The following is a 24,249-nucleotide window of genomic DNA, read 5'->3' as shown; positions in this document are numbered from 1 at the left end:
CAAGTAGATGTAAAGGGCTGCCTTTTAGGTATTTTCTAAATGTCAGGTAGTTGTTTATCTCTCTGACCTCTGGTGGGAGGGCATTCCACAGGGCGGGTGCCACTACTGAGAAGGCCCTCCGCCTTGTTTCCTGTAGCTTTGCTTCTCGCAGTGAGGGAACCGCCAGAAGGCCCTCGGTGCTGGATCTCAGTGAACTCCCACCACTGTTTGGGATGTGTTGTTGTTGTTGTTGTTGTTGTTGTTGTTTATTTATATCCCGCCCACTCTGGGTGGCTCCCAACAGAATATTAAAAGCTCAATAAAACATCAAACATTAAAAACTTCCCTAAACAGACCTGCCTTCAGATGTCTTCTAAAAATCAGATAGTTGTTTATTTCCTTGACATCAGATGGGAGGGCGTTCCACAGGGCAGGGGCCACTACCGAGAAGGCCCTCTGCCTGGTTCCCTGTAACCTCACTTCTTGCAGTGAGGGAACTGCCAGGAGGCCCTCGGAGTTGGACCTCAGTGGGGTGGAGATGCTCCTTCAGGTATATTGGGCCGAGGCCACTTAGGGCTTTAAAGGTCAACACCAACACTTTGAATTGTGCTCAGAAATGTATTGGGAGTCAATGTAGGTCTTTCAGTACTGGTGTTATATGGTTAGCCACAATCCATAGCTTTCCTGTTTCTATCCTGTCATTTCTTATGAAATACAGGCAGTGACCGTATAAGGCACATCTGATATGTGCACAACCGCAAACACAAGCATCCCGTGAAACCCAGAAGTGATCTGAAAACGTCACAAAAGGGGTGGAATTGGGTAAGAGTGGGGACAGAAAGAGAGCAGAAAGGGGCCTTACATGCTCCCCGCCAACACGTGCAGGGGTCCGGAACGTAACTCCCATGCTAATCGCTTGCTGTCTGTACTGTATTCTGATACATTTCTCCCCAAAACAGCTTCCATCAGAATTGAGGAAAAGAACGACCTAGCTGTGTTTTAAGCCGATAATCATAGCTGTCAAGTTCTCCCTTTTTTTAAAAGGGAAATTCCCTTATGCTGAATAGGCTTCCTCGCGAGAAAAGGGAAAACCTGATAGCTATGCCGACAATACAGTACACACCCTATTATTATATTACCCATTCCAAGTCCTAGGTATGCAAAGGGGGGATGTATTAATTAAAAATATCCTGGAACCTACAGAAAAGAGCAGAGATATTCTAGATGCCCATATGCTACAGGACCTGGTATAGTAGCAAGCAAGGTCTGGCGTTTATTTGTGCTTCCAAGTTTGATTTCAAGGAAGCCTCCTTCCTTCTATTGAACGTGTTTAGGACATGGGTGTTAAAGAGATACCTGCTCGGAAAGAAATTAATGAAATTAGCACCAGAAACCCCAGGAGCTAATTCAATTACCAAGTGCTGCATGTTAAACCAAGGGCATCCTGAGACTACCTGTAAACGGAGGAGTCTGCTTCTCCCAGAGTCCCCATCTGCTAAAACACATCCTGCTTTCAGAAAATAATACAGCATCTGCTTGACTCCCCACCACCGTTCAGAGCAAAGTCCCTTCCTTTCTATAAGCACATCAACAAAGCAAGATTCCATGAAGATGTAGGGAAATTCCTACCTTGCAAAATGCATCCATTCCGTCAAGAAAGACAGCCGGATAATTCAGAGGTTCTTTAAACCTTAGGGGACCTTTGGTTAGAATACTAACTCCCTAATGAATCCCCAGGGAGCTAATGAGTTGTGTCACTGAGTCGTCTTATACCTGCCTAAGAACCTCCAGCAGATTTGCCCCATTGTGTGTGCAGCTGCCTATTATTTCCAGCAAATTATCTCCATGATAAATGACACAGGTGGTGCTATAAGGCAATTTCGACTCAGAAGCCATGGCTGCAACGTTTACCTGCGCTAGCCAACTTTTTACTTGAAGCTCCACAGGTATTTGAAACAACTAGAAAAGATACCTTTTTCCTTCATAATTTTTTTTTAAATTGTAGTCACTCCCTGCTGTCCTTATAGTTATCTTACTATTATATTTACCACAAAACCTGATAACACAGAATCCAGCTAATACATACAGTGGAACCACGGTTGTCTAATGTAATCTGTTCCGGAAGACGGTTCGACTTCCGAAATGTTCAACAACCGAGGTGCAATTGCCAGTCAGCAAATTCCTTTTTAAAAAATGGAGAAACGCGTCTTGGAAGCCGTTCGACCTCCGAGGCGCGTTTGAAAACAGAAGCATTCTCTTCCGGGTTGCCGCTGTTCGGGTTCCAAATTGTTTGGCTTGACAGCCAAGGTTCCACTGTATGTGATTTTTCTTCTTTCTATCGTACACGGACAGCACAAGTCAACAGGCAGAGCTATCCAATGCTGGCAGCCTGCTAAGCATATCAAAAAGAGACAGGCAATGCACGTACTTTTGTAACCAAAGAAAATCTTTACTGAAAATTATACACACACAGGCACACCAACTTAAAGCAAAAGATGGTAAGACGTTGCCTTTAAATGCTAAATTTAGAATCTAGGTTTTAATATTGTTCAATATGCATTGGTTACCAGTTGGCTTGGAAAGTTGTTGTTTGCTACCTGTAAAGCCTTAAATGGTTTGGGACCAGTATATCTAGTGCCAGGTTTATGCATAAGCTAAACAAGCTATAGCTTAGGGCCCCACTCTCTTGGGGGCCCCCAAAAAAAATTAAAGGAAAAAAACAACTGGATGTACATTTCTAAAATATAAGATAAAAAGCAAATAAAATAAAACCTACATATAGCAGCAGTGTTTTGTGTTGTGTAGGCTCCTATGATGTAAGTAATGGGCCCCGCCTGCTAGCTTGCTAAAATATCACTGGTTTGCTCATAAGGTGCAAATGGCTTTAGATACCTATTAGGTCCATAAATTACCATATAGCATGTATTCGACACCAAAAAAAAACCAATTTGTTGTTGACAAAGGACAGCTGGACATATAAAGGGCCCCATTACCTTCAGTAGCTTAGGGCCTCATCAGACCTAAACCCGGCCCTGAGTATATCTGGCACTTCTACAGATGCCAAATAATCCTGCATAGAATTATAGAGTTGGAAGGTACCCAAGGGTCATCTAGTCCAACCCGCTGCAATGCAGGAATTTCAACGAAAGCAACCAAGACAGGTGGCTATCCAACCTCTGCTTTAAAACCTCGAAGGAAGGAGAGTCCACCACCTCAGGAAGGAGCCTGTTCTGCTGTCAAACTGCTCTTGTGAGATTTCACAGGGGCTCTCACAAGATTTTGCTGGAAGATGCTTCCACAGTTCCCTGCTGTGATTGGGCAGGCAGGAAACCCATCCCTTTAGATTCTGCCACCTGAGGCAGCTGCCTCAGCCCACCTCGTAGGCGGCCCAGCCCTGGACAGCTCAAGCTAACGAGATCAGGAAATAAATATACTAAGTGTACTAAAATAATCAAACAAATGCAAGCAGTTAAAACAATGGGAGCAGAGTGCACAATAATCAATTTACAAACCTGAAAATGCTCGGGATCAAAACGCTCCTCCCCTTAACTGACTCAACCACAGGCAATGAAAACGGAAGTGTCTGGGTGATTTTTAAAGGAGGAGGCAGCACCCACACTTTTCTCTGTGGTCACAAGTTAGCAGTTGCCATTCCACACCCACACCCCAAAACTCCTCCTCTGTGGGATGTTTGTGTTGTTCATCTGGTCAAAAGAATGGCAGCTGTCTAGAGCAGGGGTCAGCAACCTAAGGCCCATGGGCCACAAGCGGCCCATGGGGGTCATTTAATAATAATAATAATAATAATAATAATAATAATAATAATAATAATTTATTATTTATACCCCGCCCATCTGGCTGGGTTTCCCCAGCCACTCTGGGCGGCTTCCAACAAAAAAATAAAACACAGTAATCTATTAAACATTAAAAGCCTCCCTGAGCAGGGCTGCCTTCAGATGTCTTCTAAAATTCTGGTAGTTGTTTTTCTCTTTGATATCTGATGGGAGGGCGTTCCACAGGGCGGGCGCCACCACCGAGAAAGCCCTCTGTCTAGTTCCCTGCAACTTGGCTTCTCGCAATGAGGGAACCGCCAGAAGGCCCTCGGTGCTGGGCCTCAGTGTCCTGGCAGAGCGATGGGGGTGGAGACGCTCCTTCAGGTATACTGGACCGAGGCCGTTTAGGGCTTTAAAGGTCAGCACCAACACTTTGAATTGTGCTCGGAAACATACTGGGAGCCAATGTAGGTCTTTCAAGACCGGTGTTATGTGGTCTTCGCGGCCGCTCCCAGTCACCAGTCTAGCTGCCGCATTCTGGATTAGTTGTAGTTTAACCTGCCCATGGACCCCACGCCACCCACTCAGGGACCCCCGCCGCCCACTTGGTCGGCTCCCGTACACCGCGCTAAACCGGCGCAGAGCAGAGCGGGGACCACCTCCCGCAACACTGGCTGGCTCCTGCAGCCAATGGGAAGCTGCGCACGCCTGCTCCGCGGAGTGCCAGAAATAGTGTTTGCGCATGCGGGACCGGCCCAAGCCACAAAAACTTTGCCAACCCCTGGTCTAGAGGGACATTGCTGTCATTGTCACAAAATGCAGGTAGCAACGTGAGATGAAAGGCTAGGTAGTCTGGGTCCCCCTTTTCACCATTCATCCCAAATTTATCTGAAATAATAATAATAATAATAATAATAATAATAATAATAATAATAGCAATAATTCTACCATTTATACCCTGCCCATCCGGCCAGGTCTCCCCAGCCACCTTGCAAGGTCCACATTGCATCTAAAAACATAATAAAAACATCAAGCAATAAAAACCTCCCGATACAGATGTCTTCTAAAAGTTGTGTAATTCTGTATCTCCTTGACATCTGAAAGCTCTTTCTGGAGACTGGTGTGCCACCCTTTCCGTTCTTTTGGCTCATGCCACTGAGGAAAGGGAGTGTGGCCATCTTGGTTTTCTCTGACTCATCAAACAGTCCTTCGTGCCAGGCTTCTTGTCCCCTTAACCCACTCCCTGTTTTGCTCTCCAGCCCCGTGTGAGGGACGCTTGTTCCGAAAATGATCCCATCTATTGCCAGAGACTGCCCTGCACATTGACATAGTCCTAGCCTGTGACAGAACAAGGCATTTCCCCCTCCTCATAGAGGGCCACTATAATGCTGAGATATACCCTCGGGCAGAAAACACATTCAGAGCCCAAACAGGGAAAGTTGAGTCAAATAGATGTTTTCTGTGCCACAGGGCTGCCAACAATCCCATCTTTTGTGCTAGCAGAAGAATCGGAGCCTATGTGCTTTGCTAACTCTTTCTTGTTGGAGCGGAAAGGTCATGAACAGGCATGTAATGGAAAAGCGTGTGGCAAACTTTCCCGGGGGGGGGGGGTGGAAGAAGAGGAGAAAATAGCCAAGTGAGATCTCTGGGGGGGAAAGGCCTCCACTTCCTGGCTTTCGGAGGGGGTCATGGGATGGGTGAACCTCTTCGAGGCATGGGCATGGGAAATATCACAACCCAGGCGTAAAAGGCAGGGTCCTTTGGCCAGATAAGTATCAAGGCCAGAGCAAGGTTTTGGACAATGTTCAACCATGGAACTGCCATAAACTGTTCTAAACAGCAGTACAGAGACACGGGGAAAATGTGTTCCTGTTCATTCTCCTTGACCTCTCAGTGGCTTTTGATACCATCAACCATGGTATTGATGTAAAAATTGGGGTTTGGCTTTTGCTGCCCAACTCCCCATGGGGCTCTGAGTCCCCTAAGTCCATGATCGGTCAGAGAAGAATGGATGGAGGCAGGATCCAGCGGAAAGCAAGGCAGGTATTTATTTTTCTGTTGCAACAGAGTTCACTCCCCTCCTTCCAAGGGAGGGAGAACCCTGGACAAAAGTGTGCAGGAACCTTTAAAGACTTTGGACATTTCCCAATCCTCTTAGCAAAAGACCAACCCCAAAATCATCATGCATACATCACAGGAGGCAGGTCTACAGCAGAAATCCTGTCTGCCAGGATACATGATAATGATCACTGGTTGCATTACCTGGGCAGCCTGGCCATTCTTTTGTGATGGTTCATACTTTAGTTCCTGAATCCAGGTCACAGGCTCACCCTATTCATGCACAAAGAAGCCCTTAAGATAGGATTTGTAAGGGAAAAGACAATGGGAAGGCTTTCTCCATTTGCCTCCCTTACTGCAGAGGAATAGTTACAGGTAGGTAGCCATGTTGGTCTGGGACCAGAGCACGCCAGGCACTCCTGTTTTCCACTGCCTCTCGCAGTTTGGTCAAACTCATGTTCGTAGCTTCGAGAACACTGTCCAACCATCTCATCCTCTGTCGTCCCCTTCTCCTAGTGCCCTCAATCTTTCCCAACATCAGGGTCTTTTCCAGGGAGTCTTCTCTTCTCATGAGGTGGCCAAAGTATTGGAGCCTCAGCTTCACGATGTGTCCTTCCAGTGATCACTCAGGGCTGATTTCCTTCAGAATGGATAGGTTTGATCTTCTTGCAGTCCATGGGACTCTCAAGAGTCTCCTCCAGCACCATAATTCAAAAGCATAAATTCTTCGGCGATCAGCCTTCTTTATGGTCCAGCTCTCACTTCCATACATCACTACAGTACTGGGAAAACCATAGCTTTAACTATACGGACCTTTGTAGGCAAGGTGATGTCTCTGCTTTTTAAGATGCTGTCTAGGTTTGTCATTGCTTTTCTGTTGGTCTGCCGTAGTCAAAACAAAATAAAAAAAATCCTTCCAGTAGCACCTTAGAGACCAACTAAGTTTGTCATAGGTATGAGCTTTCGTGTGCATGCATATATCTGAGGTCATTGGGAGAGTCAAAATGGCTATATAGCACTCTCGAAGCATCACCCTCTGGAAACGTCCCTCCAGGTAGGACCCCAATCGGTGGTTTCATGTAGATGTCAAACAGCATAGGGGATAGAATTGAACCCACATTGAAAGCTCCACAGGGCTGAAAAACACTCAATCTGGGAAGAACCATCCAAGTAGGAGCAGAACCACTACAAACCAGTGTCATCCACACCCAACTTGGACAGCTGCTCCAGAAGGATACCATGGTTGATGGTCTCAAAAGCCAATGAGAAGTTGAGGAGAATTAGCTGGGACACATGTCTCCTGTCTTTCTCCCGACAGGGGTCATCCTACAGGGTAACCAAAGCAGTTTCCTTACCAAAACCAGGCCTAAACCACAACTGAAATAGATCAAAAATCAGTTTCCTCCTAGAGCACCTGGAACTGGTCCATGAACCCACTCAGGTACCATAAGGCAAATGCATAAACCTGAGGTTGGCCAACATCGCATTGGAACTTTGGTGCTCTTCCATTTAATAGGATTTTAGGGGGTTATTTTCTACGTTGTTTGCAGATTTGATCATAATATGTGCCCTAGTGGCTCAGTTCAGATGTCACACCACGGTCAGCTATGGTTCAGCATGGTATTTGGACTGACAAACCATGATTTCCAATTTACGGGCAAACTAGAATCAGAAATAGCTTTGCAAACTATGGCTTGACAACTGTGGTTAGCTTAAAAACTGGAAGTGGATGCTTCTGATGCCCTCCTCTAGTGTACCCAAGAAGAGAGGAGCTGGGAAGGATTCAAGCCCGTCCACTCACCCCTTTTGTTGCCGCAGCATTGCAGGACGTCAAAGGTTTCACCAGGGCCCCAACAAGGGAACTGGAACAGCAGTGCCCTTCCTGATAGGGGGGGGGCTTAAGCCCCCTCCGCCTATCAGGAACTGGATCCTGGCCTGCACCCAGCTTTGGCTAATGGGGATCCAGCTGGGGACTTGGGCTGCGCCAGGGGGCGTCACTGACAGAGCAGGTAGGCTTCCCTCAGATCCACCGCTTGCCCATTTAAGCAGCCCATACCTGGGGCACTACCTGTTCGTTCCTTCACCGGGTTTTCCCCCCTGCCCACCAACCCTCGGTTTAAGCTGATAGTCAATGACTTTGCTGTTCCTTAAGGGGGCCGGGTGGGAATTTGCCCACTGGGCTAATTGGCACTGTGACCCGGTGGTTTTGCCTACCTCATAGCAATCGTCACAGCTGGTTGGGCATAGGGGCAATCCTTTGTTTTGGATGGAAGGGTGGTTGTAGTCTCCATCTGCCCCTCCAAACTCTGGGGTATCCCGTTAAAGGGATCCAGGGAGAGTGGCCATGTCCACATGTCTGGGGTGGGCAGGGCTGAAGGCACTCCCTCAGACGGTGGTCCCTGAGGGAGGTCACCCTATTATTTGATACAGGTAGGTAGCCGTGTTGGTCTGACGTAGTCGAAACAAAAAATAAAAAAAAATCCTTCCAGTAGCACCTTAGAGACCAACTATGTTTGTCATAGGTATGGGCTTTCGTGTGCATGCACTTCAATCTCCCAGGACAATCTATACAAGATCTCAAAGTAGCAGTCTTATTACAGAAAAATTTCAGAAACCGACTGGAAAGAGAAGTTGCTGAATTGCAACTCATTACCAAGCTTAAAACCATGGAGAGACCTGGTCTGAATAAGGACATTGGATTCTTATCTCATTATACATGATAAAGCTTTCTTTAGCTATCTCACCCCTTGCTTTTTCCTGCAAGACCAATTGCAGTCGTTAACAGTCGTCAACAGGTTCACCATTCCTATCACCCAATCACCCATTCCTACCACCCTTCTGAGTAATACCCCTCCCCACCCTCTGACCTATACATAAGGGTCTGGTGACTTCTGTTTCAGTGTATCTGAAGAAGTGTGCATGCACACGAAAGCTCATACCAATGACAAACTTAGTTGGTCTCTAAGGTGCTACTGGAAGGAATTTTATTTTATTTTTTGTTCCTATTATTTGATGTAAGTCTTAGGAACCCCCACCTGGATTGACCACGCATCACTTCCAGTGGGCCGGAAGTATTGCCCCATGCCCAAGCCAAACCTCTTTCATCTGTATTCAATAAAGTTGTGGCCTGTTTTGACCCAAAAAACAACCTCACTGGTCTCTTTTTTGCATGGGTTGGGTTAGGAGAACCTGATGCCTGGTCCTGCAAGGCGTTCTGCACCTCATTCAACACCAGAGAACCATTGTTTGCTGTTATATCTTAACGGGGCCAGTGATTCCAGATCATTTTTATACTCTTCTCCTAATAGAAAATAATGGAGAGATGTTTCTGTTGAGTGCCCATTCTTCCCATTTCTGTAGAGAGCAATAAGTAAGGAAAGGTCAATTGCTGCAATCAATATGCAAGTGGCTGTGAGTTGGACCGTGTCTGAATGAAGACACACAGGTAAGGAAGTGTCGTCCAGCATTAGAGACGTCTGCGGAGATGGTTATTGGCAGAAATGACACTGCCATCATATCACCCTCGGTTACGCAAAGGAAAGGAAGCTGGCCTCTCTTGCTGCAGAAGCAGCACTCAGTCATCCCGCCTGGGCTCCGAGAACAACTCAGAATGTCACCGAGAAAGAAAGGTCACCAAAGAAAGACAGCGGAACCTCATGTGAACTCTGGTGTCCCTTATGTAGGCTCCGGTTGGATTTTTGCTACAGGTGCTTTCAGCAAGGCACAAATCTAAGAGACACTCCTGTTTTATACAAACTCAGCCAACGTTCACAAAATGCTAGCTGAAATATGATGACCTTCCACAGCAGGAAACAAGGCAGAGCAAAGACTTTGAACCTCCTTGGAGGGCTCATCCACACTTGCCTTTCCTCCGCATTTCTAGGTACAGGTTCAGACTTTCCAGGTTCATGTCTGAGCAACTTTCTTTCTTTCTTTTTTGCCTTGGCACTTTATAACACTGAGTTGACCAAAGAGCAATCCACAGGCTTTTAGAGGATTGCATAATGACCGTTTCCCCAACATAAAGGGGAGGCGCATTTTGCGCAGTCGCGTGCAGCCCCCCCTGGGATCCCTGAGGCAGTTCTGGATATTGGAGGCTGGCACTGCCTACCTGAGGCTGGAGGCTGCAGTCGCCGCCCACTCAGTTAGCCGACCAATCCAGCCAAGGGGAGGTGTGCCAAGGGGATTGGCCAGGTAGATTCAGGTAGGCTTACCTGCACACAAAAAAGAGGAGCCATTCCTGGGAAGCAGCCGATGGATTCAGAGCTTTCCCACCCTCCACTCCCTAATTTTATGCTTGATTTACAGGTTATTACTTCCACAGGCTGCTTGCTTTACAGGTTTTACTTCCACAGGCGTACACGCACGCAGGCGCTGCTACGACCGGCTGCTGTTAAAGGGCTGGAAAGGAGTTTCCCTGCATTGGCAGGTTTCGCCTTTCCCGTAGCAATTCGCCACAACTTTGGCGATGCAGGCCTTGGGCGGAATCCTTTAGTCATTTACATAAAAGGGAGGGGCGTGGGGGCGGTGACCCCCTGCCCTATTGCGGCGGCGATAACAGGGTTCCCGTAAATGGGGCACAAGGGGGGGCATTTGGCGATGCCAATTGGCTGTTATTGCCCTCCCCTTCCAGCGGCGGCGATCGAGGGTGGCAGGCTATCTGCTTGAACATATGTTCTCCAGAGTTAGCCCAACCCCCACACATGCTGGACAACCCTGAAGATTACCCCACCCCCGACTGGGGGCTGGGAGGGATATATGCCCAATGCCTGCGCCAAGGTATTCCTACATCTGAATTTTAATAAAGTTGTGGTCAATTTAAATCCCATAAAACGTGGTCTTGTGTCATTATTCCACTTGGGGCTGCCCTGGGGACTGGGGGGGGGGGACTCCGCCTGACTGTGCAAACCTGCCTGACCAGAGATGATAGTAGGACAACAACAACAGCAACAGCAACAACAACAACAACAACAACAACAACAACAACAACAACAACAACAGAGTTGTACCCACTGAAGCTACAATGGCTGTACTGTGCCACAGCTTCGAACACTACGGTTTGATTTCAGCCAGTGCGTCCACAGCTCGCCAGCTTCTGTGCATCTGCCCTTCACTGTGGCCTCATGGATGGGTTTAACAATTGGCTGAACTACATTGCCCAGCTAAACTAACAAGAGCAACAAAAGCAGGAGGAACAAATACAGCACTATACTGTAATTAGAAGTGAACGAAGAGATGAATGGATAATCGGAAAGAAGAGAAGTGGCAGAGCAGAGCTAAATCAGCCATGCACCCGGTTGTCGTTCAGGAAGAAAGCTAAATGCCAAGCACAGCAGAGAACAACTACTAAGAAAGAGCTGGATTTAAGAGCTATTTCAATCAGCATTTGGACCTTTGCACCCACTCACCCCCTTAGTTGCTTCCTAAGCAGAGATTTATTAACTACAGTTCCCTTTCTGGACAGTTTTCCTGGATGGTGGTAGGAGAATTAATCTAGTTAATCTAGATTCAGAAATAGCTTCATTTATTTCACAGTTTGTTACTGGAAGGAACTTACACAAATGTCTCTGTGATAATTAATTTTTGCATAACAGTTATATTGATTTATCTGGCCATTTGAATCTGGATTTAACTATTTTGCTGCTGCTGGAGATGCATCGTTTACAGAGAGAACATCAAGCTGCAGGCAAAATAGCCGTCTTGAAATTTTTTGATTAAAATATAGTTGTATAACTGGGGAGATAATAATATTTTCTTTTTATCATTTACCCTTTCACAATCCCTGTGTGGCTGCTATTAGAGTCATAGTAATTGGGGAATACATGAGCTCATTAACAATTATCTCTGGAATGGTTTGAAGCCAACATTTCCAGGGATTGATGGATTGAAATGTCTGCCATTTTAGCCCCTTCCTTCCTTCCTTCCTTCCTTCCTTCCTTCCTTCCTTCCTTCCTTCCTTCCTTCCTTCCTTCCTTCCTTCCTGTTGAACTTGTCAGCATCTTTCCCCATGGTGTCACATGGGTCTTTCATAGGAGAACATTCAACAATGGAGGGGCCACTGCTGGAAAGACCCTTTCTCTCATGATTTGTACCCCACTTCGCAAGGGCACTCAGAGAAGATTGTCAGATGACAGCCTCAAGGGTCAGGGAGGTACACGAGAGAAAATGTGTTCCTTCAGATACATCAGAGTTGTAAAGGGCTTTAAAGGTCAGAACCAGCACTTTGAACTGGGCACAGAAATGGACTGGGAGCAGGGCCGTCTTACCCATAGGTGCTAGGGGTGCAGGGCACCCGGGCGCCAGGCTCTCAGGGGCGCCAGGCCAAGAGTCTTGGGCCCAAGAGTTGAGTCCAGGGAAGAGCCCGCCCATTGGTCAGAGCGCCGCAGTGGGCTCTTCTGCTCTGCGCCACGAGTTCGGGGGCAACGGAGCCAGTGAGATGCTGAGGCGGCCAGCCAGCTCCGCCCTCCTGCGCACCTGGGACTGGGCAACTGGGAGGGCACCAGCTGAAAAGCTGATAGAAGATGTTCCACGCCACAGAGGTTGTTTGAGCCCTGAGCAATGAGCACCTCCAAACTACAAACCTGGTCCTCCATGACAACCTCCTCCAGAACATGCCTTGCCTGAGCAGATGGATCCCCTCTGTTCTGTGTCCCTCACACGCAGCCTGCTTCCAGTGATCCAGTTACAAAGACTTCATTCAGCATCTCTGCAGTCTCCTTTCCTCCTCAAGAGTACATCTGATCTATTTTGCTTCTCATCTCTTGGTTAAGCCACTTAGTTTGATTTTGTCCTTGCAGTGTTTTTAAACATGACTGGGCTCTCGGACAATAAACAAGGCATATCAGTCAGTCTCAACAGGGTATATCCAATTCTACTCCATCTTCAGCAGTAAACAAAAAACAAAAAATTCACAGAAACACAAATAAATATCTACCAGTTAAACCAGGGGTCAGCAAACATTTTCAGCAGGGGGCTGGTCCACTGTCCCTCAGACCTTGTGGGGGGCCAGACTATATTTTGGAAAAAACAAACAAACAAATTCCCACAAAAAACCCAGAGGTGCAATTTAAATAAAAGGACACATTCTACTCATGTAAAAACATCAGGCAGGCCCCACAAATAACCCAGAGATGCATTTTAAATAAAAGGGCCCATTCTACTCATGTAAAAACATGCTGATTCCCGGACTGTCCGCGGGCCGGATTTAGAAGGCCACTGGGCCGGATCCAGCCCCCGGGCCTTAGTTTGCCTACCCATGAGTTAAACAAATCTTTAGACCTGCAGATGGCGAAGTGAGCACAACTTAAAATTATGGGGAAAGGTTATCTGATAAAAGTCAGTCTTGAAAAGACACGGTTTTATTGACAAAGGGGGATTTGTGCTCCAGATCTAAATGTCAGGTTAACTCTCAGTTGTTCGTTTGGGGTTACGGCTATGTAGTGTTTTTTAGGCTTTGTCCAAACAGCAGCTTAAAGAACAACAACGTGCTCCATAAACGCAGTGTGAGAATCTGGTCATGGCAGGACAACATTAGGGGCTGGGATGGTCTCACACTTAGCAACACCAGCATATAAAAATGTTCAAGCTGAGCATTCTATGACTGCTTTTTCATCTACAGCAGTGATGGCGAACCTATGACACGCGTGTCAGACGTGACACGCAGAGCCCTCACTTCTGGCACGCGCCCCATTGGCCCATTCGTGCTGTTTTTTTTTTTGTTGTTGTTGTTGCTGGTAGCCAGATATTGTTTTTAACCCTTTCTGTGCTGTTTTTCTGGCGCTTTGGCAGACGATGACTGGGTGTAACAGCGTTCGTTTTTAACCCGTTCTGTGCTGGGGTTTTTGCGCTTTGGCAGACTATGCCGGTGCTGCGTGTTAGTTCCAGAGAAGGTATTATTCGTCATTTATTTCTGTTCTCTTCCCCCCCCCAAAAGCACAGCAACTTTGGGGCACCCCCCAAAAGCAAAACAACTTTTGCACACACACACCCCAAAAAAACCTCCAACTCTGGGCACTTTGTGATAAATAAGGAGTTTTTGGTTTCGTTTGATTAAATAATTAGTTTTTGGTTTATTAAGTACAGTTATATATTACAATTATACATTTTTGTTATTTAAACTATAAATATCGCAAAATTACGGTTTTTGTTCTTGGAGTGACACACCACCCGAGTTATGCTCAGTTTTTTGGCGAATTTTGACACACCAAGCTCAAAAGGTTGCCCATCACTGATCTACAGAGATCCCCAGTGCCATGGAGCTTTGCCACACTGGAGCATATTGTGTTTCTGCAGCTGTTGGCGTTCCCATTTAAATTGCATTTGTCTACATGCCATTACTCTCAAACAGCACCAGTCTTCATGCTTTCCCCCTGTAAATTTGGGTTGAAGATCACTTTGCCACCTTGGACCCATCAGTATGGGTCTTGGACCACTGCAATGCGCTCTACGTGGGGCTACCTTTGAAGGTGACCCAGAAACTGCAACTAATCCAGAATGCAGCAGCTAGACTGGTGACTGGGAGTCACTGAGACCACATAACACCGGTCTTGAAAGACCTGCATTGGCTCCCAGTACGTTTCCGAGCACAATTCAAAGTGTTGGTGCTGACCTTTAAAGCCCTAAATGGCCTCGGTCCAGTATACCTGAAGGAGCATCTCCACCCCCATCTTTCAGCCCAGACACTGAGGTCCAGTGCTGAGGGCCTTCTGGCGGTTCCCGCGCTGCGAGAAGCCAAGTTACAGGGAACCAGGCAGAGGGTCTTCTCGGTAGTGGCACCCGCCCTGTGGAACGCCCTCCCAACAGATGTCAAAGAGAAAAACAACTACCAGACTTTTAGAAGACATCTGAAGGCAGCCCTGTTTAGGGAAGCTTTTAATATTTGATGAATTATTATATTTTAACCTTTTGCTGGAAGCCGCCCAGAGTGGCTGGGGAAACCCAGCCAGATGGGCAGGAAATTAATTAATTAATTAATTAATTAATTAATATTATTATTAAGTATCCATCTCCCTAACCTACCTCATCCAGGTGGTTAGGAGGATAACACGGGGGAAAGGAGACTCATGGGTGCTGCCTTGGGCTCCTTAGTAAAAAGGTGGACTGGATACTAACATACAGTAATACTGATAATAAGGAATAAAAACAGAAGTCTCACTCCAGCCTTCCTGTCCCTGATTTTGAGGCTTGGAATGTTGAATTTCCTTTGTTAAATGAGCAGAGAACTGCCAGTACATATAACCTGCCCTATTTTTCTAGATGTTTCCCTGATGACCATCCCACAATAATATAGCAACTCACCTTAAATCTGCAAAGGGTTTGATTTTGAGATGCAGTAAAATTAAAGTATTTCAGTTTTGGAAAAAGTTGACACTCCTCCGTTTACGTTTTGGGAGGTACTTTTTTGAAACCCTAACTTTCCATTCTCGTTGACGACTTACCTTAAAGCAAAATTTGTACAGATCAGATGGCCAGACTTGGTACTTTCATATCCTGTTTCCCACCTGCTATTACTATATCCAACAAACAGTCGGTACAAAATCAAATTAGGAAGATTAGAAATTTTTGCAAACAAATTCAAACTGGGAACATTTGATTGATATTTTCCCCATGACAATGTTGCATAAGTGGTGGGAATGTAAGAAAATCAGAAACTTTGGGGACAGTATCTATGAAGAATTGAAATACATACACACACACACACACACACACACACATTTGTTAAAAAGCTGGAAGCATTTCTCTTGGGTTTACTAACATCACATAAAAGAAAAGAAGGATATTTCTATATTTCTATGCGATTAATGTAATGTAATGTAATCGCTAAGCAGAAATGAAAAGCCGAATGGAAATATGTTGAGGATTATCTGATTAAAGAAGGTATAAATATCGAATTGGTGATTTGCTTAAACGGAAACATATACAGGGAAGTGTATAGAAACAATGTAATTAATAGTTTAGATAAGCAAGTTAAGTTAAAATACAGTGGCGCCTCACTAGACGAACACCTCACGCAACGAAAAAATAGCAAGACGAAAACGTTTTGCGATTTTTTGGCAGACTCGCTAGACGAAGTTTTCTATGGCCGTGCCATAGAAAACTTCGCAAGACGAAGCAGGGCGCCACGAGGATGAGAAAGTCAGGCCGAGCCTCCTCCTGGGAGCCCGCCCGCCTCGTGCTTCCGCCGCCGCCATCGCCCGGCTTCCGCAGGGACATGGTGATTGGTGCCGCTGCACCGAAATGGCTGCTGGCAGCCGAGCAGCAGCTGGATCTCCACTCACTCTCACCTTAAGCTGCCGTGCACGGAAGAGTGCAAACGGGACAGGCCAACCAGGCAGACTGCGCGCGAACGGGCTGTCTCTCTGGTTGGGCGCGAGGGTCTGGCTGCTGGGGAAGGAGGGAAGGAGCCTCTCCCTGGCCCTCCTCCTGCTTCCCCCTCCCCAGAGCCTTTAAAATTTCCGGCCGTGGCAGGTGAGTTGGCGCCCTTTTTTTGCACTTTTTTTTTTTTTTGCCCATAGGAACGCATTAATTAAATTTCAATGCATTCCTATGGGAAACCGTGCTTCGCAAGATGAAATTTTCACGATACGAAATGACTCGTGGAACGAATTAATTTCGTCTTGCGAGGTACCACAGTAACAGTTTAGATAAGCAAGTTAAGCTAAAATTTAAAAAAGGAAGCGATGTACAAACAATAGGGAGTCAATTTTTTGTTTTTATATCTTTTTTTGTTCTTGTATGTGTTGTTTATGTTTTATATTGCTTTATATTGTGTGTTTAATTTGTGTTTGATTTGTTGTTGTTTTTTGTCATGGGCTACTTATTTCTTTTCTCTCTCTCTCTCTTTTCTGTAATATTTTAATGTTATTAAATAAAGATGATTTTTTAAAAATTTTTTTAAAAGGAGGATATTTTTATATGCCACAACAGCGGCAAGAATACTTATTGCCAGAAAATGGAAGGGAGAGGAGGTTCCAACAAAGGAAGAGTGGCAGGTAAAATTATTTGAATACATTGAGCTTGCTAAAATGACAGAATTAATTAGGAATCAAACAACCCAAAAGTTCAGTAAGGAATGGGAGTGTTATAAAATCTACTTAAAAATAATAATTGTTCACAAGTAAAACCTTTATTATGCTTTGATTGATTTTTGCAAAATGCAGAACAGTTACTATAATTAAATCATATAGTACCAAGAAATGAGAACCATCTAAAGAAGGCAGTTGATTACGGAAAAGTATGACTCAAATTGAGGTGGACGGGAGTCATCTCAAAAGAATAGAACGTTAATGATTGGTAAGTTAGAATATCAATTATTGGTAATTGGCGGAGGAAATTTTTTTTAGTTAATACGTGTTTTTATGTTTTTTGTTATCTTTATTTGTGGTTCAAATATTGGGCTGTGTTTTTTTTTCTTGTGGATGTATGTAAGAAGCAAAGTTCAATAAAAAGAAAGAAGGAAAGAAATCCCCCCCCCCCATGAATTAATTCCGGCTGCTTTCACAAGCAGCTACCTTTTCCCCGAGTCACCTTGCAAATGCATCTCTCTCTGCCAAAAACTTCAGCAGAAAGGGGAATTATTCATAACCTTTCATAAACTCAAAGACTGTGAGAAGAACTTACAGAAACAAGGAAACCGGTCAAACGTCGTGAAGTGGCTCATCCAGGTGTATTGCTGCTGGGTCTCCATCTTCAATCTGCCCCTTCTTTAGAGTTGTGTTGGACCAAAACCACTCTGACAGACAACGCTGACGGAAGGGCAAAGAGTATGATGGCATGTTTACACACCCCAGAGGTCTCATCCAAGTTACAAATTTATCTTTCAGACCTTGACCTGCCTGGAATAGTTTGTGGATATACCTGCTTTGGGGGTCTTTCTTTCTCTCTCCCTCTCTCTATGCTAACACAAGAAAGACAGTGTCTGACAAACGCATTGTCTCCTAGGTAAAACATATTATTATTTTGGCAAAGAGTTAATTAGAATCTCTGGACTCACCTATACAGCTGCAAATGTAATGTTTTAAGTGCTTTATACAAACGTGACACTAGATGGCGCTGGTGAGCTACAGATAATTTCCATATATTTTTTTAACGTGTTTTTTAACATTTTAATACCTTTTTATACATTCAGCCTCTATGATATTCCCTAAAATTACGTTTCATTTCCTGGGTTGGGTTTTTTTAAAAAAATTGTTATAGCGACCTTTTATTTATTTATTTTTACTATTTTAAGTTAAAATACTAAAACAGATTAAAACTACTTCAAGTTTCTAAGCAGCTGAGTAGGCTTGTCTAAATAATAATGGTTTTTAGCAGGCACCGAAAGAGTACAGTGCTTGATCTCAATTGGCAGTGAGTTCCAAAGTGTAGGCACTGACACACTAAACAAGAGGAGACTGAGAGGAGGGGAGACTGAGATAAGTAGCGTAGGTGGGGGGCAGGAGATGGCAATTCCCTTTCACCCCAAGTGGTAAGAGAAGGCAGGCCACCCCCGCTTCTACCTCTGAAATAAATAGCCACTGGATTTTTCAGAGAGCCACTAGATTCTATTTTTATTAAATATGTTACCACCAGAAATTAAAATCTTTATTGCTGTATGCAATGACTGCGGCCAGGTGTATTAGTGGCAAGAAAGTGGAAGAGTGAGAACTTACCCACTGTAATGGAGTGGCAAACACTTATGTTACAATATGTACAACTGGCAAAACTTACTGACTCAGTAAGGGGATCATCAACACAAAATGTATCCAAAGAATGGAGTGTTTACAAAAAAATATTTAAAAATGTATTATCCTAATAATTCCATACTAGCAGATATGGAATAACGTTTGAAAATATGAAGTGAGATCAGGAAAAAACTAAGAAAAGAAAAGAAGAAAATCGTAATCCAGGCCCGTGGAAAGTAAAGAATCTGCTATTGTATTATTAGAAGGACGGGAAGCATCTAAGAGGGAAGAAATAGGGTGAAATCCAAGGATGGCATACAGTTCACATTGCGAAGAAGAATTTATTTTGAATTATGTATTTTGTTTTTCGTATTTTTTCTGTATACAACTCGACGAGAAGGAAAAATTATGTTGTACTTATGTCATATTTATGATATGTTTTGTATTTTAAACAGTAAAGTATTTTTATTTTATTTTTTTAAAAAAAATAGATTATTCAGAGAGCCAATAAAATGATCCCTGTGGAAACACCAAGTCTAATATCTTGAGCAAATGCTGTTGGAGAAGCTATGGCTGCGGATGCCCAAACTCCACCGTTTGCTTCATTTCCTTACGTTACAAAACAAAACAAAACCCGACACAACCTTGTTCTGGAGGAGATGGCAAAGCCCATTACACTCATGGAGTGTAGTGGGGGTTGCGGCCGAGCCCAAAAGAAATCTGGGAGGGGGTGGGCTGTAGTCAGGCTGAGTCATGGGGCGTGCCTTTGAGTTTGATTGACAGCCACTTCTAACTTAACGACCACGTTGCTTTCGCTTTCCCCACTCTTTGAAAAGCTTGCGAATCTCCCACCCACCCACCGCTGCCTTTAGGCTTTAGTCGACACCGATTAGTGGGGGGTCGCCTGTATTCAGGGGCCCAGTAGGAATTTTGCCACTTGGCTGATTGGCTGTTGCCATTTGGTTTTTGCCTACTGTCAAGCAAATCGCCACAACTTGTTAGGTTGGCCGTTAGGCTTTGGTTAAAAATTGGTATAGGAGGGGCATGGCATAAAAATGCCTACCCCCCCTTACTTGCTCCTTATAGAAGTATTCCGTTAAAGGAATCCTGGGGCTCAGGGGCTCTAGTCCATTCATCCTGCCATAGGCAAGGATGGTGCAGCCATTACAGAGCCGAGCCTTGGGGAACATTCCTTGGGGGAAGGAGAGTGCCTGCAAACCGCACCTCCAATCCCTTGGGGTGTTTACTTGACTTACCGACCATTAGGTAAGTCGTAGCTGGTCCTGACCCAAATGAGTCAGATGGAATTGGTCCTGCCCAACCAGGGCAGATGGTATGGTCCCGACCCAACGGGGGTCAGATGGAAATGGTCCTGTCCCTTAGGGTGGACAGGTGGATTAACCAAAGCCTAAGCCAACACTCAGAATTAAATTGTATTTTGAATAAAGTTGTGTCCGAAAATTAATGCCAAAAACCCAAACCTTAAATATTGTGTCTGTTGTGAGTTATTTTGGGATTTCTGGGGGGCTTTGACACACAACATTGGTTGGATCTTATATATTAGTCTGTGAATGAATGAGCTATATAGACTGAGTATCCTTTGGACAGCAGACACCTGCCTGGTTCAGAACTTTTTTTATGAAACCAGAGACCCCCCAGCAATAACAAGCTCCCTCCCTTCTTAGTAAACATCATTTCCTAGCCAAGCCTGCGGTGGTTTTGCTTCTTTGCTTCGTCCTCGCAGTCTCTCTCTAATAGTTTCTCTTCTACGGAGCGGCAATTGGAGCTGCACTGTTAAAAGCATTCATATGTCAAGTAGCTCTGGTTTCAGAGGAAAAAACCCCCGATGTTTTCATCTGAGATGGGAGAGTTTGAAAGCAGCACATTCCAAAAGGTCAATTCTGCAGGGTGGAGGGTGGAGGAGCAGGGAGGAAATTGGTTGCCATGGGAACCAAAGAACTTGAACATCCAGTTACTTCTCACCAAAACGCAAAAATCCTGCTCTGGGAAAACACAGCAAAGAGCTGGTGAAAACAGTGGGCAGTGGTTTTGTTGCTAAGAAGAGACCACTGCTATTCCACCCATTGTTTGGAAATACTATAGGATGACTAGGCCCTCCTGGAGATGGCGGCTGTGCATTTAAATGCTCCAAGTGGGAACCAACCAAGGCTTCTTACCCAACCAGTTCCTGCATTCACCCTCTTCCCGCGGGTAATGTGGCCAGCAAGATGCATGAATCTTTTAACAAGTGGAATCTGTAGCACGGCTACTCTTGGGCAATTTGTTTTCTATATATATATCCAGCTGACCTTTTCTTCAGGCTTCTCTGTTTCCTTGTTGTAAGGACAGGAGAAGGATCTTGCTGGAAAAGGCTAAAGATCCATTTGGCCCAGGAACCTGTTCCCTGCTACTGTGGCAAACCAGTTTTATTTTTTTTATTCCTCTTCCTTTTTTATTCCCTGGCAATGGGCTTGCTGTTCCAGCGCTGTGGCACGCAGGGTTAACGTTTCCACGAGGCTACTGTTATAGGAATTCTGAGGTCTCAAATATAGACTCAATGTTGATAAATGCACAAGGTAAACACACATACGCAAGTATATAAACAACATGTCTGAAATAGTACAGGAGAGCAATCCAAAAGCCATCTTGGCCAGGGGTCCCCAGACTACGGCCCCCGGGCCGGATGCGGCCCAATTGGCCTCCCAATCCGGCCCGCAACGACCCCCGCCGCCCGCTGCCGCCGCCCGCTCTTACGGCACAGCGGCGATCTTCAAAATCGGGGAAAAAACGCCGAAAATCCTTTGTGCGCATGCGTATGGGCCTCTCCCGACCCAGAAGAGGTCATTTCCGGTGCACTTCCGGGTCGGGGGAGGCCCATACGCATGCGCACAAGCGATTTTCGGCGATTCCCCCCCCGACCGTGTGCGTGTGTGCATGCACACGGGCGCGCACTCCCCCGCCCTCCGGCCCGCCGCGCAGTCGGCGCGGCGGGCACCGGCCCGAAGCCCGGTAAGTCTGGGGACCCCTGATCTTGGCGGTACTAAAGACTCTCAATATTTCCTCTGCCTCCTTAATCCCCCTTGTCTGAGAACAGGCAGGTAGATAGCAATGAGGGAAAGTTCCTGAAGGGATTCCTCTCCTATATCCTTGGTATTAATTATCACCGTTTGCCCAGGTGCTCTGCATTGAGGGATGTCTGGCGGGCATCCCAAATGCGAATGTTTTCTGTAAACTGTGTCTGGAACTATGTAAAACTTGCTAAATTCTCAGGAATATCACACCTCGGCCTGCCTGAGCCACAGCAACCTCACCTTATATATGATGTAATTTCTGGCTGTTTGTAGAGGGGATGTCCTCCTTCTCCATGCCAAAATGAAAACTCTTAAAAGTGTTGTTTCTTCTTGGTTCTGGGTCTCTCTTGCCTGCTTGCTAGGAGGGGAGGGAACTCTGTTGCAACAGAGAAATAAAGATCTGCCTTGCTTTCACTGCATCCTGCCTCCATCCATTCATCTCTGACCGATCATGGACTTAGGGGGACTCATCCCTTGGGAATTGGGCAGGAAAGGCCAACCACCCCTATTTTTCTAGATCACTACCCACAATGATCTCAAGATCTTTCCCGTCACATCACCACCAGTTCAGATTTTTGTGTGTGTACACTTATTCATCCAGATTGGAAAGGGACCCCAGCTTTCTTTTTCACCTTCCTGATGAATTTTGCATAATTTACGAACTTGGCCATCTCAGCCAATGTTTATTGAAAGCACATTGTAAAGGAACACACTAGGAAAAAATTGGTACCCAAAGGTTCTGGGGTTCCCTTTTAATATACAGTGGAACCTCGGTTTATGAACACCTCGGTTTACGAATTTTCGGTTTATGAACACTGCGGACCCATCTGGAATGGATTAATTCATTTTCCATTACTTTCAATGGGAAAGTTCGCTTCAGTTTATGAACGCTTCAGTTTATGAACAGACTTCCGGAACCAATTACACCCATGCTTCGGGTTAAGTACGCTTCAGGTTGAGTACTCCGCAGACCCGTCTAGAACGGATTAATCCACTTTCCATTACTTTCAATGGGAAAGTTCGCTTCAGTTTATGAACAGACTTCCGGAACCAATTGTGTTCATAAACCGAGGTACCACTGTACTGTTAACTCCCAGTGCAGGAGCCCTCAGGTGGAGGCAGCGCACCAGTTTCTAGTACCCAAACTTCCTAATCCCAGCTCGTGTCCCATGAGGGAAAAGAACAGGCAGCTCCTCATTTACCCAGCAAGAAAGGCACTGACAATTACTGCTGCAGATATAGATGCAATGGGAATTCCCACTGTAGGGACATCAAGAAGGAGAAAGGCAAATTGCTTACTAGGTCACGATAATCAAAATACTGTGCATTCTGGACTATGTGAGAAAGCATTGCAGAAATCTCATCTTCTGCTTGCAGGTGACTGGCTGTGTGAAAGGGCAAGCATGCCTCCCAGTTAATGTCACTCACGGCTTGCAGAGGTCAGAGCATCAAGCAGTGCATGCTCGCCTCTCAAGCACGCCGTGCGACACCTATCAAAGAGCACTGGCTCTTCTCTGCACCATGCCGAAAGAATATGGGGAGGGTGGAAAAGTGGGCCTGGCTCACATGTTTGGCTGGGGCAGAAGAAGGGGAGGATAGCAAGGTGGAATGGGGCAAACCTCTGCTCTTCGCCATGCAGCTCACTTCCTGTATGGGCAAAATTCCTAGCATGAGCTGGTACCAGGTACCCTTTGGGGGGCAGCAAGGCCCACCCCACATGTTTTCCTGGCGCACCATTCCAAGCAACACAAGGCAACTGGATATGGCTACCCTTTAAATATCCCACAATCCCCTCAACTGGCATCCCTCTGGGATATTGTGGATTATCCAAAAGAAGGCTACACCCAGCCCCGACTTAGAGCACAAAAAGCGGTCAAGGTAGAGGACCCCTGGACGATTAAGTCCAGTCGAAGACAACTATGGGGTTGCGGCGCTCTTCTCAGTTTCAGGCCGAGGGAGCCAGTGTTTGTTCACAGACAGCTTTCCGGGTCATCTGACCAGCACGACTAAACCGCTTCTGGCACAACAACAGGACACCGTGACGGAAACCAGAGTGCATGGAAACGCCATTTACCTTCCTGCCAGAGCGGTGCCTATTTATCTACTTGCACTGGCGTGCTTTCGAACTGCTAGGTTGGCAGGAGCTGGGACAGAATAACGGGAGCTCACCCGCTTGCGGGGATTCGAACTGCTGACCTTCCGTTTGGCAAGCTCAAGAGGCTCAATGGTCTAGAGTAGACCACAAAGTCACCCATGTCCCCGCTTAGAGCACTACCACTGCAACCAGGTAAGCGCACTGATGGAGGAAGGGTCTCAGCAGAGGACGCGTTTGTCATTAAACCTGGAATGACTCTGGAAGCTGATCACATCAAGGCCTGGTTGGAATGATCTCTCTCCCTCCAAATAAGGGATGAGGAAATCACATAAGCCGGGCCTCGATGTGATGATAGAATTACAGAGAGAACATGGTTCATGGTGTTTGTGTGTTTGCAGGGCCGGTGCGTCCATTTAAGCAGACTAGGCGGTTGCCTAGGGTGCGTAAATGGAGGGGGCGCTGGCCACCGCCGCCCTCCCACGGCGTGCGCGCTCCTCCCGCCTATGGAGGGGACGCTGTGAGCTCCTCAGGGGCTGCAGAGAGCGAGCGAGTGAGCGAGCGGTGGTGGTGGCAGCGGCGGCAGCGCCTGTAGCTGAAGCCTTCAGCTATGG

At 46.0% G+C, this 24,249-nt stretch overlaps 1 protein-coding gene across 2 annotated transcripts in view; it reads right to left on the bottom strand.

Moving 5' to 3' along the window:
* The window catches only part of RXRG (retinoid X receptor gamma), an 81,421-nt gene extending 62,567 nt beyond the window's left edge, over window positions 1-18,854 (bottom strand). Inside the window, exon 1 of one of the 2 annotated variants that reach the window (XM_035123681.3) lies at window positions 17,430-18,854. In XM_035123681.3, the coding sequence (XP_034979572.2) occupies window positions 17,430-17,496 (67 nt within the window). In that variant the 5' untranslated portion in view covers window positions 17,497-18,854. The remainder of the gene's footprint in view (window positions 1-17,429) is intronic. The other variant, XM_035123682.3, reaches the window with a different exon arrangement.
* Between the last annotated feature and the right edge of the window lie 5,395 nt (window positions 18,855-24,249).

Source organism: Zootoca vivipara, chromosome 7, assembly GCF_965207765.1.
Source record: "Zootoca vivipara chromosome 7, rZooViv2.hap1.1, whole genome shotgun sequence".
NCBI lineage: Eukaryota > Metazoa > Chordata > Lepidosauria > Squamata > Lacertidae > Zootoca > Zootoca vivipara.
The sequence above is the reverse complement of the archived record's forward strand: the minus strand, read 5'-3'. Positions and strand labels throughout refer to the sequence as shown.